The sequence below is a fragment of the Myiozetetes cayanensis genome, unplaced genomic scaffold, assembly GCF_022539395.1.
Source record: "Myiozetetes cayanensis isolate MyiCay16 unplaced genomic scaffold, myiCay2020 scf10, whole genome shotgun sequence".
In the NCBI taxonomy this organism is placed as follows: Eukaryota; Metazoa; Chordata; class Aves; order Passeriformes; family Tyrannidae; genus Myiozetetes; species Myiozetetes cayanensis.
The window spans coordinates 23,537,183-23,551,415 of record NW_026086605.1 but is presented as its reverse complement, the minus strand read 5'-3'; the positions used below and the strand labels follow the sequence as shown (position 1 = coordinate 23,551,415).

Below are 14,233 nucleotides of genomic sequence, written 5' to 3'. Positions count from 1 at the left end.
AAAATATTTGTGACTAATCCTTCATCTATATTTAGACTCTGGCGGAAGCACAGGGAGTATTTCATAGAGGAGAGACAAGGTACAATGCTTAAAAAATCTGCAGAAATAAATGTACCAAACAAGTAATGTAGTTATTAGTGGGTGCTGTCATTTATTTGTATTGCAATAACATGTGGACTGACACATTATTTTATTAGGAACATCTCCTTTCCTAAGTTGAGATTTTGTTTAATCTACAAAACTATTGGTCTGGGTCCTGTGCTGTAACTGAATGTTAACACCAACAAAATAGGGACTTTAATCAACCATACCTTGAGAAAGAGAGAGACAAGTAACGTGTCGATGTAGGTGAGCACTGGTTAATGGCAGGATAGCTGGTATATTATTTTATTTTTGAGCATAATATTTATTACCACATCTTTCATACTAACCGGTTATATTCTGTTCCTTGTGCCTCAAGATGCCCACTGCACTAACTGTAACTCTTAAATTATTTTTAGTGACGTTGGTGTGATTAATTTTCCAAGTTCTTCTCTACATATTAAAGAAATTAATGCATTTTTTTTGTCCTCAAATAGTTACAAATAGAAATATTAATTAATTCTACTGCAAAACTACTGCTGCTAACAATGATAGTGATTGGTTTCCAATTTTTATCTTTTTTTTAAATTTAATGCTTTAGGAATAATTGAGTTTTTTTCCCTGAGGTATAAATGTTTTCAAAACCAAAGGAGAGCTTACAATTCCATGAATGGATAAGATTGTTTAAACACAGTCACACACGGACTGCAGGTTCCTTGTGGATGTGTTGAATATCCTTCTTAGGATAGTGATTTTTGTGAGAAGAGAGGGAGTAAGTTTTACTTGTATTTCTTCCACAAGATTTTAAGTATGGTGTTTTCCTCCTGAACTGAATGAGGTCCTTGCTTCAAAATCACTTTTGGCTACGATAGGGAACATACTACTCAATGGGACTAAAAATATCCACAGAGTTTGATTGGTAGGTTTAAATATCACTTTTTTCATAATTTAAATTTTACTTTTTCTCATTTTTTAAAGAAAAATGTTAATGTGAACAATGAAATGCTCTAATTCAGTGTGAATTTACATAAAGTAGTCCATAGGAGTTCATCCCAGCAGAACAATATGAAAATTACTTAGGACTTTTCATGAGAACTCTTAAATACCTTAGATATTTAATTTGGGAATCATAACTTTCTCATGTGTTTTTATGTATTTATATGTGAATACCTTGGAGATGTATAACAATGAAAAATAAGGAGGTGAGTGTACTGACAGGCAACCAAATTATCTGTGAAAAAACATTATTAGTTTGTTTATGAGTACAGAGGTAGCCATACCTTCTGCTCTCATACGTGAGAACTTTCAAGGTATCTGAATGATGACATTGTGAACTCTGCAAAGACAAAATAATACATGTTTTGCGTGAGCTTTTGATTAAGTTTTTTAGGGAGTCTGTTTCTCTTTGGAAATAACTATCAAATTCTTTAGTCTGAAGTATGCAGTTTTATACAGGTATGTGCAGAAAATGTGTAACAAATTCTAGTCTAAAAGTTCCTATTTGTTTTGTTTCTTTTCAGTAATTCCATCAAGCTAGTGAATCTGTGCTCTATATTTATCAGCACGTGGCTGACAGCAGCTGGGTTCATACATTTGGTAAGTATATTTGAAAGTACTTCATTGACTTTTTCTCATGGATCATCTGCTCTCTGAGCTTCTTTATTTCCTGCAATTGCCTTGCTCTGTATAATCCCTTAACACATCGCAAAAGGACAATAAAAAGGCATCACAGCTTCCCAAATTTTAAGCTTCTACTCAAAACTAGTTTGTAGTAGTAAGACAGACATCATTAACCTCAGCAATAAGGCAGGAGACTTGGACTGGTGCAACTTGTAAAACGATGACAATTTACCAGGAGGTGGCAGTGCTTCCCAAAGAACTCCTGCGAGTGCTTCCTTGGAGCAGTTGGCTGAGTTGGAACTAGGCAGAGGTCCTGGGAAATCCATAGTTGCGTCAGAAGCACACAGTTCTGTATTTCCACGAGGAGTAATGGGATTGCTAACATTCTGGATAGCAATTTGTTTAGAGATTTTCCTTTTCATTTGTTTTTAAATTTCAAATTGTAAAGTGTAGCTTGCAGTAACTGATAACACATTTTTTTTGGTAGTAGATTTCTATTCTGCACTTGACAACACCTGAAAATAGTAAAATAGTACAGAAGTACATGAATTCATAACTGTGAATATGCAAATGAACGATAGGTATATGTCAAGTATGTGTTTTAAACGAATAGCTATTACTGATTTGTTTGGTAAATAAAATATGATTAAGTGGTTGTCCTTTAAGTACATTTTATAGTCAATTTAGAATCAGGAAAATTTTGAGCTGGTAGTAGTAATAAGTTATTAAGGAATGTTTTGGACTAGTAATAAAATTTAATGATATTGGTGTCACTGGAGCAATTTCATTGACTTCACTTGAATTACCTTGAGCTGCATCCAACTGTGTAAGATTAAATTAAAAATATTTATTTTCTTGATATATCTGTCATTTAATTTTCACTCTTACAAAGATACACCGAGATTTTGGATATTTTCATTTATGATATATTTCTCATTGACATAGGACCCTATTTTTACACTCCTCTGAGCAAATATAGCATTTCTGTCATAGAAACAAAAGCTTTTCCTAGTTATGAACACAAAACCAAAAAAAACCTCACCACTCTTTTAAAAACTACAAGAAGACTGAGGGAATGCTATTTTCTAGGATTTGGATTTTTTTTCTGCTTTACTTTTCAGCGTAAGTTGCTCTATTCTACTGTAGGAATACTCAAACTTCAACTTTTTACTGTGGAACAAATTTTAGAGGGCATGCTCTTTTCCAACTGATAAATTTATAATTTTGTCACAGGAGCAGCTGACTTTTTGAAAAAGTAGTACTGTATCACTAAACATGTCAGTAATGCCTAATAGCTACATAGTCCTTTAAAAGAAAAAACATTAAGGAGTGTAATTGCATTACACATAAGTTTCACTCTGAAAATGTTCAAAAGAAATATTTATAAAATGAACTCACTTAACCGCATTAGTAAGTTATTTAGTGGTGAATGGAAAAGATAATTTCCATAAATAGTATGAGTGGAAAGGCTATGTATATTGGCAAAAGAATTGTAGTGCTACATTTTGGACAGCGTCAGGTTCTGTATTAGTTCAAAATAAATCACAGAAAGGGATTCAGAGTTTATATTATGTGTCATATTATATATATACGGGCACACATGCACATGCATATATGGTTAGAAATAATTTGGGGTACAACTCTATTAATTCATTATATGTTTTCTTTTACATTTAGGTGGAGAACTCAGGGGATCCATGGGAAAACTTCCAAAATAATCAACCGCTAACATATTGGGAATGTGTTTATTTACTGATGGTTACAATGTCCACTGTTGGCTATGGAGATGTTTATGCAAAAACAACCCTTGGTCGCCTTTTCATGGTCTTCTTCATCCTTGGGGGATTGGTAAAAACTCTTTTTTTTTAATTCTTCCTATTATTCCAGCTACCTTAATACTTGGTCTGGTATACCTCGTTGTAATTAAGTAAAACTAAAATTAATTATAAAGCATTCAAATATTTTTAATGTGCCCTTTTTTCATGTAGATAAATACTTTGGCAGAGCTTATCAAATTAGTCCAGTTTAGTCAGAATTTATCTAATTCCTTTTAATGAGTAATGCATGTGAATACATAAAGTGCCTTAATATTTCAACATATAATGTTATTTGTAGTCCTTGATGTTTTAGTGACTGACTGTAGTGCATTTTTTTGGAGGCTGATATTGATATTTAAAGGCACTTTGCGGTTTCAGATGTCCTACCCACCCTTCTGTGTTCCTTCCCAGAATTCCAACAAACACTGTGGCTTTGGACTTCCTTAAAGAGCAGCTTGCCTGATCTAGATGATGGCAAACCACATTCTCTTTAATTTCAAACATCTTTTCATGTCATGTAGTGCAATTTTAACTCACAGTCTGTCACATGATAATAATAATCAGGATCCTTTTATAGGATTCTTGTGTTCTTTGTTCTGTATGTAAATAGCATCCAAGTTACTAATTGTCTTATGTTGACTTTTCTATTATTTGTCAGCGTTAGTAATATTATAGGACCAGTAGCAATGTTGTTCTCTAAAACAGCAAAGTTTATTTTAATATTTACATATTTCAAGGTAAGTGCTTTATGGATGACTATAAATAGATTGTACACATACATACATACATACATTGTTACCTTACCCTCATATATTGATTTCACATATACATATCTTACAGAGGTGATATGTATATAACTAGTGTTATGAATGCCATATATGAGACACACAGATACATATATATGAGCATTAAATATATGCATTCCCATCTCTGATCATTGACATACGAAGACAAAGATCATGTCAAATGGCAGTAGCTCTTCGAATTATCCAGCCACAAGGAAGATGTTTGTTGGACAAAACATGGCAGAATATTTTTTATTTTCTCCTCAAACCCTTTTTTCTATCACATGTTATTCCAATCCTTCTAAACCCAACAACTTTTGGAAAAGTTTTTTTTTTTGGGGGGGCAGGGGTAATTTTTTTGTTTCTTGATGGGGAAATAGCCCCTGCTTCCATCTGTTTTTTGTCTTCTTTTAAATTCTAATGCTGGGGGCAAAAGTCTGTATTTTAAAACAGAAATGTAACAGTAATGATAATACTTGGGTTTGGATTTTTTTTGCAGTGGGGCTTGGATGGGTTTTTCCCCCTCCCTTCTTCAGGAAGAAATAGACATAACTGCTTTTTGTGATTAGTTACCAGTTTGGATTAATTTTGTTCTTGTTTTGTTTTGTGTGTCTATTTTTCCTCTTTTGACCATTTTCTTTATTTATAAGGTATACATCTTCTCCAAGACCAACTTTTACATTGAGCCCTCTTGTTTTGTTTGATAAGAACTTTTACATTTTTTTAAATTTTCTTTTTGAACAACTGCATAGATCTAATTCTTTTGCATTTTCAGATCTAAAAAATATATATCTTCTGAAAATATTCATCATCCCCCTTTCTTTGGCCTCTCTTTTTAGTCTTTTCTTCTGTCTCCTATCTTCTTCTTAGGCCATGTTTGCCAGCTACGTCCCTGAAATCATAGAGTTAATAGGAAACCGCAAGAAATATGGTGGTTCCTATAGTGCGGTTAGTGGAAGAAAGTAAGTATCCCAAGAGGCTCTGCTGCCTCTGCTGCAGTAGAACACTCTCTGCATGCCATTTTCTTTTTTTTTTTGTGTTTTTGTTTCATGCATGTAGGCAATGTTTGCTCGCTACGTGCCAGAAATTGCTGCTCTCATCCTTAATCGGAAGAAATACGGCGGAACTTTTAACTCAACTCGAGGCAGAAAGTAAGTCAAAAAAGACCAGGTGTGGTTGTGTGACTTTAAAGAGCCCCTGAAGGTGGTAATAGCTGACTCACAGCTTATAAGGCTGTGTTCTTTGACATCAGATGTTACCACTGGAGAGTTGTCACACTATAATTAGAGACCTGGGCTATGCTATGGTACAAGTCACAACATTCTGTCCCTACTTCCAGAGAACCTGGATACCACTAAGACTGCACTAACATATCTTGTTAAAAGTGCTGCTATTACAGATGGAGTTAGCTTCTGGAACAAGGTTGAGTTGTCACTTAACTGTTTTGGGCACCAGGTTATCGTGTGGTTTATCTCTTAACTAAGTGACAATGATAATTCACATGATATTCAGACAACTTAATTCTTTAGAACACTTGGTTTTGCTGGAGTGTAAAATAGGAGATTTAAGTTGAACGGTTTATTCTGTTGGACTGACTATGTAAGAAGTCTAATAGCCCCATTTCTCAGTGTTCCATCAGCAGATTCTCATGCATCTTCTTTTTACTTCCTATGGATATTGCAACACTCATGAATTTAGGATCTATGACCAGGGATTTTAAAGCAATTCACTTCCACACACTGTAAAAAACTTACCCTAAGAAGAGCAGACAGTAGCCTTAATATCAACATAGTATGGTAAAGGAACAAACCCATAACAAACCCATAAACCCCACTATTTTTACCTGGTGGCAAAGGTTAAACTTTATTGGACCACATCAGCTTATTACATTTCTATTAAAAGCCTCTTTGTTTTCATGACCAAGTTAAAACCAGCTGTTTCTGGCATTGCCAGCATCTAGACCTACTGGGATATAGCTGTTACTGAACTAGATGTACTTGGTGATATAGTGTGATCTAGCACAATATCACGTTTAATGTTGCCATCTTTCATTTCATTGCATATCATCGTGACATTCAGTGGTAGAGATATATTTGCCCTGAAAGACTACTCATACAGAGGGCCTTTTATTTGAAGGCCCTTTGCAGTACCTTCAAACAAAGAAGGTACTGCAAGAAATGCATCTAATTAATTTTCCCTCTCCTTACTTTAAGAAAATTTTTTACTTTATTCGTTTCAAATCATCACCCTGCAACATTTTATTAAAGTGGATTATGGTTTAATCAAGTTGTTTCTTCTCTCTGCATAGCAGAGACTGTAAATGTCCCACAGAGATAATTCTAGAGTACTGTTTTACATCACTGGGGAGATAAATCAAAGCTTTAGAATTAGAATACTATTGTCTGTTCAATAATATTCAAGCAATTAGACAGTAAACTTCAATATTTTTGAGATACCCTCAAATGTTTAGGGTAAACTGTAAACACCAGTGTTGGAAGTTTCCATCACTTAACCTAGACTGACAAAACGTCTTGTCTTTATTTCTGAGAAAGAATAGTATCATGAATTTCCAAAAATTTTTTTTGGGACATAGTTTCATATTTTTATTCTTACCTGGTTTCTCAAAGAGTAGGTTTTTCAAATACAGAACATACACCTCTGTTTTTGAAGCTTCAAAGGAGTTATAGCAGAGGGGTATATGGTTAAAAACTATTATACATACAGTTTTAGTCTCTCCCCTTCTACATTGTCACTAGTACCCAGCATTGCTCAGATGTCTCTAAATTTTGACCTGATCTTCAGTCAGAACCCCACATCCTGAAAAACTCAGCATCAGATTACAGGCTTCTGCTAGCTTTGGGGTGTGCTTAATTTTATTTTTTCACCTTTTGTTTATGTCTTTCTTTATTTGCACTATCTGTTTGTTTTTATCTCAGTCTGTTGTCAGTGCTTTCTCTGCTGATTTGTACTGCTCATATAATTTGTTGTTTGAAACTCAGCTCTGTCACCAGCATACGAACTGTTCAATTTACTTTATACATTGTTTTCCAGTTCAATTATTAATTGTGAAGTAGTTTAAAGATGTCCTTTGCTCATGTGGGTCTTTCATCAGAGAATCTAAGCTTGGGAACTGCACAGTAAAAAGCCATTAGCACTCCTTGTTTGATGTTGCTTTTGCAGTCAATAGAACAAGATTGATGAAATGTTATGTTTGGCCAAAATTTAAGTTTTCATTTGAAATTCAGTGTTGAGAGAATGGATTGTCAGAACCAATAAGTTTTCCTTTGCGTGGGATATGGGCATGTGGTAGTAATTAGCAATATAAGGTCTTTAGTTGAGCAACCAAGGATAGATTCTGGCAGTAAACATAATGAGAAACTACAGTTTTTCTATTTCTATCGTCAGAAAGTTTCCAGATAAAATAAAATATGTTTACAATATGAAAACAGCTGATTTTTTTTTTTTGGAAGATATAGTTTCAGCCCTTAAAATATGTATACTTTTTAACTTTCTAAAAAATAGAAAAATATAGGGAATCTGCTTTGTAGCATTTACATATTTTTTTATACATGTTGCCTTGTAGAATCTGGGTGTGTGGAATAACATGTTTCTATATGGTTATTAAACATTTAGGTCGTAAATTAAAATCAACATATGATTATGTGTGTTTTGAGGATTGCACTGCGTGATTTTAATACTGAGGAGAGCCTTGCTATGAAATTGTAACTGTCAAAGAAGATAGAATGTGTGCATAAGAATTCTTGATACAAACGCCACCTACTAAAGAAGAGAAATTACCAACACACCAATGAGTTTGATCTCACATTTCATTTTGCTTTTCAGCTGATAAAGTCCCCAAAGGTCTCATAAACAATATAGGATGCATTTGGAACAATAAAAAATCTTACTTCTCTCTTAGATGAGACACATATATACAGACTTGGGAAGCAGAAGTAGCTTGTGGGCAGTATGCAGTTATCACTGGTTAAATTTACTAGATACTGGTTAGTTATGTTATGTAAGTCCACAGAGAATTTTTTAAATTTTTAATTTAAATTATAATTTCTGCTTTGTAGTATTACTGTAGTGAGATTTTTAGAGTCTCATAAAATACACAACAGGAATTTTTTATAGTCTTTGATTGAAGTTTCACCTGTTAAATAAACAACAGTACTCACTGTTGCATATATACCAAAATTTCTTACCAATATATCTGTACAAAATTTGACTCAGACTAAACATACACCTTTGAGGTCTAGTAGGGTAATGAGTTAGGCACAATTACAATCTATAACAAAAAAAAAATTATCAGAGAAAATATAACAATCCTTGTCTTGAATTCCAAATTTATAAGCAATGAGAGTTGCTCTGTAAGCAATAATATTACTGCTAAACAGCTGGGTTTTTACTGTTTTTCTTCTTCAGCTCATCAGAAGCCTCTGTAATGTTTTTACTGTGTGCCCTGATATACCAGAATCAGATGATCAGTAGACAAGCAAAACTGGCCTTTTCAGTTTAGTTATACACAGAACAGACAAACAATTCCTTCTTGCTATAGTCATCACTACATACAAATAATACAGAGAAAACCAGGCTGCAGTTACAAGACAGAAAACAGTTGATAATAAATATACATATATGAAAAACTAAGTCACAAGTGGGAAACAAAATTCAGTTGTAAGAAGCAATCAGACTTGTAAAAAATATTATTTTGTAATACAACTAAGAGGTATCTTAGGATAACGGTGATGTGTCTTTCAGTATTTTCCATATTGAGTCCTATGTAGCTTTTCTGTTCTCTCTGACAAGAAATTCAGTCACTACTGTTTCTCCTTCTTATTCTTTTCCCTGGATGAATTCTGTGGTACATGATTTTACATTTTGAGAAACACTTTCTATGAAGTGGGTATTGCACATAATATTCTTTGTAATGATGTTTCCTCTTAGCCATTTTTCTTAAAAATTTTGAGCCCAGTGAGTGCTTCCTTACACCCTATCTATACTTAGCTCTTTTCTTTTTAAAGCTTTTGATTTGACTTTGTTTAGGCTTTTTCTGTAAACTATCTGAGGAATTAATGAGGAGTTAGTTTTCAAGGCATCATTTTAAAGTGATGTTTCTAAAGTGAAGTACCGTAAAAGGATGGAAAGGTATCTGCCCCCATCAGCATAGCTGAAAGAGTATTGGGTTTAAAATGTAGCAATAAGCCTGCAGGTTTGTTCATGGATTCATATCTCTGAAAGACTGGAAGGGGCAGTGATCATTTTGTCTTTGGATGATTTCCTGAAGTGCTCCAACTAAGCTCTTAGTTATGAAGTTCAGGATATAATTCTTATGAGACGGGGCTTTTCTTCAAGAAAGTCTTGGGTCTGGATAAGTAGATTTATGCTATAGCACTCTTTTTTGATATTTGGAACTTAAACATTCATTTCCAGCCAAAAAAGTACTTACAAAATCAACTGTGTTATTTCTTAAAAAAAAAAAAAATCAAGTTTATTTTGATTATTTGTTTATAATATTCACATTAGAGAGGTGCAGTATGAAATTCAGTTAAAGATCCAGACTTGTTTCTGTATTCATATGCTCACATGATCAGATTAGATTTTAATTCTGTGAAGTATTTTCCAGTTGAAGATAATAGCTTGTAGATCAGCCTGCACAAAGCTCTGGAAAGCATATGGAAAGAGTATTTGTAAACTGATGAACTCAGAGAGACTGGATAAACTACTGATTTTTACATTAAATTAATGACTTTTAATTCCATGAACTAAATTATTTTTGCCTCTTTGAAGCAAAACTGCTATCAAATTCTGCCCTTTATGAAGGCAGAAAGTAGAACATGGCTTTCCATATTGGCAGAGAGAGGGATGACCTGCTTGAGCAGAGAGGTTGGACCAGATGACTTGCTGTGGTCCCTTCCAACATTAACCATTCTGTGATTCTGTCCATATATATATAAACATCTTGCTTTGGCACAATAATAAATGTTTATACTAGACTTTGTTACATATTCAAAAAACTAAAAACTAAAAACCTAAACCCCCCAAAAATCCAGGTACATTATTGTAGTTAGTATGTAGGATTAAAAACTGTATTTTAATGAAATCCCAGTACTTTACTCTGCAAGCTATTAAAACCTCATTTCTCATCTCTCATGATCTGCTCTGCTTCCTAGAGATTTCTTCTGATTTCTTATATTTACAAGCCATAAATTAGCAAATCATCAACATATCAGTGGGAATAATCATCTGTTAGAAATTCCTTCCAGAAGGAAACATGGGATCCAATAACTAAACTTCACAGAGAAAAATAAAAACTGTAGACAGATAGATATGGTAAACAGAAAGACAAACAGATAATTTAAGTTGACAGGCCATCTTGGACTCATTAGACATTTGAATTTCATTAAAAATTAGAAAAAATTTAAGGCTTATCCAAAGCAAAGGTCCATTTGCTGCAGTAATGAGAGGCATAGCTCTGAAGAAAGTGACATTAGATTATTGTATAAAATAATTAGATACAATATGTAAGATATTATTTTTTCAGTGGTATGAGAATGTAATAAGAGAATGTGACATGGATTACATTATGGTCCCCAGGGGTGTCTCTATTTCCCATCTGCTAGCCATTCTTCTAATCCCACTGTTTCAAATTAAGTTTCACTTAGTGATAAAGAAAATCTGATGAGTGTTAAATAGACTGACAGATAGAAGAAATAGGACAAACTTTTTTTTTTTTTCAATTTGATGTCCTTATTAAACTATATACATTCTTGTGAAAATAAGAAAGGTAATATGGGAAGTGACATATAACATTATTATGACATAAAATGTATCTTTGAGGTCACAATAACAGCATTTATTTTATATTTCTAGTTAAAGTTGTAAAAATTCTTTGTCTCTTCCTAAACTTTAAAAAAAACCTTTTGGATTTGGCATCAAATAGCAGTTATTGCTGTCCAAATTTTGACCCAAGAAAGACTGAATCTGGTGTATAAATCTTCCGACCTATCATATTCTACAGACTGCACAGTCCGTGACTAAGTGTTTACAGTCCAATGATTATAATGTGAGATGGCAGAAGTCATTAATTGATCAGCAAGTTTTAGAGGTTTTTTTTGCTTTCACTCAGGTTCCGTTGCAGAAAATGAGTCATGACATTTTGAGTTGATTTCTGTAGATAAAAATTCATTGGCTCTGGTCATGGATGAAATGCTCCAAAATCTTAAAAGCCATTCCTGACTCCCACTTTGCTTACAAAGGATTTAATAATTTTTTGACTCTTTGGGCACATAAAAAACACATAATGTGGTTTGAAAATGAATAATGGTGGGAGAAAGCAATGTATTTAACCGAAAATACTTTGATTTGTTTTCAAAATAAGAGGGTGTTTTGTGTGTGTGATATCTACCACACAGAATATTACAAGAATGAAGTCCAGGGTTTGAAGGGATTAGAACAGTAGATTAAGGCCTGTTTGCAACTGAGATGCTAATGCTGGAGGTGTAGATTACTCCTGCATTTTACTGTAAGCTTTCCAGTATGGACTCCTTATGCATGCTATTTAGGAGTTTTTACTTCTGTTTATATTGAACTACTCATTTATTTCTTTCTGAGCTCTGTTATGCCTAAATACTGCAGTATTTTTCATGAAAGCAGAAACACTCTAGATAATATTGCCATGAAGACTGAATGAAAGGATGAATATTCATCCTTTACTTTAAGCTACAGTGGAAGCCTCTTAACTAATCCAGACCCTGGAAGAAACAAATCGCTGTGCTTTCATCTTATTATTGCAGATTCAGAGGTATGCATCAAAAAAAGAATATTAACTTTTAATTTTCTTTATAGAAAAACATAATGAAATTCCTTATATCAGGAAAATGTAAGATAAACTCATTTAGCTGTAGTTAAGCAAAGGAGTTTAAATAAGCAAAGCAGCCTAGAGTGAATCATATGATAGCATGCCATTACAAACAGATGCAAGCTCTAATGTACAGTTTAAACACAGGACTATGCTATTTGTCCTGGATTAAAGTATCTGAAATGCACTCTCTCAGCCTGTTCTCTAGGAAAAATCTCACTTTGGTGGCTATAAAATATTTGAGGCCCATGTAAATGAATTCTGTACTATTTCTATGTGCTTCACAAACAGTTTCTGATATTTAAAGGTTGCCAGTGACACTCCACCAGTATTCACTGAGCAAGACTGAAATCTGGATTTGTATAAGTACACTTTATATAGTATCATAGCTGTAATAATTCACAGCTCATTAGGGTGTTGTGTGCTTGCCACTCATTACCAGTTTTATGTTTAAAAGAATTTGAAAGGATTTCGTCTTGATTCTTAATTTCACATACTTATATTGGTCACAAAGTAACTTAATACTTGCATCAGAAGTAACTTTCAAATGTTTGACATTAACAATTTCTCATTTGTGTTAATCTTATGTATGACCCAGTGCTGTTCCACTGATCTATACTGTATACCATATACTCAGTGTAGCTGATTGAGCGTTTCCTGGTATTAACTACTCCCTTTTTCTTTACTCACCATTTAAGAGAATTCAAAGGCATGGTACCTGTTGAAAAGAACAGATAATTTCTGTTAGAATTAATCACAGCACCTTTTGTATAGGCTGCATGAGTTCACTCTGGTTCGTAAATAGTTTGCAGCTGAAACCATCAGGTCTAATTTACAGAAATTAAAGGTACCTCAGACATGTTCTCACATACTGCAGTAACATCTGTGACAGTCTGGTCAGATGCTTATATACTTTAAATGTTGATATATATTTGGAAGTCAGTGCTTTTGGTTTCTTGGTGACTTCAACACTTTTGAAAATTTTAATTCTTCAAAAGTAAAGAGAATAGTGAAACAAACAGTTGTAGGAGGAGAAATATTAAAGATGCTGGGATTTTATACACTTGAGAGTCAATGTGCTATATACTTTAATATTCTCTACCTTAATCTCATTTGTACTAAAAAATTTAGCCTAACGGGGCAATCAGATGGAGAGATAAGCTTTTAGTTGAATTTTTTTTGTTGGTTTTTTTTTACAACTGCCATGTCTTGATTTCAGAGTAATTTATGCTCTCTCTTCACAGATAAAAAGGACTAACACAAAAAGTTTCAGTAGTAACACATTGTAATTTCCTGTCCATTGGAATTATTTTTTAAAAATTAATCTACTGTGTCTTTTTCTGGTCCAGAAGTGTCCATTCTAAATGAGTGGTTCTCAGTCTTTGCTTTTGTTATATATGCAATACACAGGCAAGGTTTTTTTAATGATTATAATTTTATAACATATTATTCTGGCTAACTATACACATTGGCTAAATAATCGATCCTTAGAGGACCATAATCCTTGAGTTCAAGTCTTCTATGAAAAAAAAAGAGAAAAAATTCAAATTGTGGCTACACAGCACTTATTACTCCAACAGTATTAATCTGAGAGGGGATTTTATATTGAAATAAGAGAAAGACACGTAAGCACATGCATAAAGTTTTGAACTGAATTAACAATCTTGAGTAATGTTAGGTAAACCATGAATAGCACAACTGGGTGGAAACACTGTAAACTGTTACGTTTAAGAATGCATACCACTAATAGATAAACAACCAGACCATATACACAGTCTCTGTTAACATTTATTAATTATTTTTTTTCAATAAGAAGATGAGACTGAGACCCATCCTTTTTTGAGCAAAGCCTCTTAGACTTTACAAGAACCTGTTTACTGCAACCACAGCAGTCTGCTACTCGTATATACACAAAGAATTTAGATGGTTGATAGATGAAGGAACGATCAAAATGCTAAGCAGAAAGACCGGGAAGGCATGTGAACATATGTATTTGATATAAATATAATTTTATAGAGACATCTAGATCAATATGCACCACACTTCTTCTAGTTACTTGACAAGTGAAC

The 14,233-nt window shown here is 33.5% G+C and overlaps 1 protein-coding gene across 27 annotated transcripts in view; it reads left to right on the top strand.

The window, feature by feature from the left end:
* The window catches only part of KCNMA1 (potassium calcium-activated channel subfamily M alpha 1), a 469,151-nt gene that overhangs the window by 302,727 nt on the left and 152,191 nt on the right, over positions 1 to 14,233 (top strand). For all 27 annotated transcript variants that reach the window (XM_050305299.1, XM_050305298.1, XM_050305292.1 and 24 more), the window contains 3 exons: positions 1,602 to 1,677; positions 3,379 to 3,549; positions 5,174 to 5,265. In XM_050305299.1, the coding sequence (XP_050161256.1) occupies positions 1,602 to 1,677; positions 3,379 to 3,549; positions 5,174 to 5,265 (339 nt within the window). The remainder of the gene's footprint in view (positions 1 to 1,601; positions 1,678 to 3,378; positions 3,550 to 5,173; positions 5,266 to 14,233) is intronic.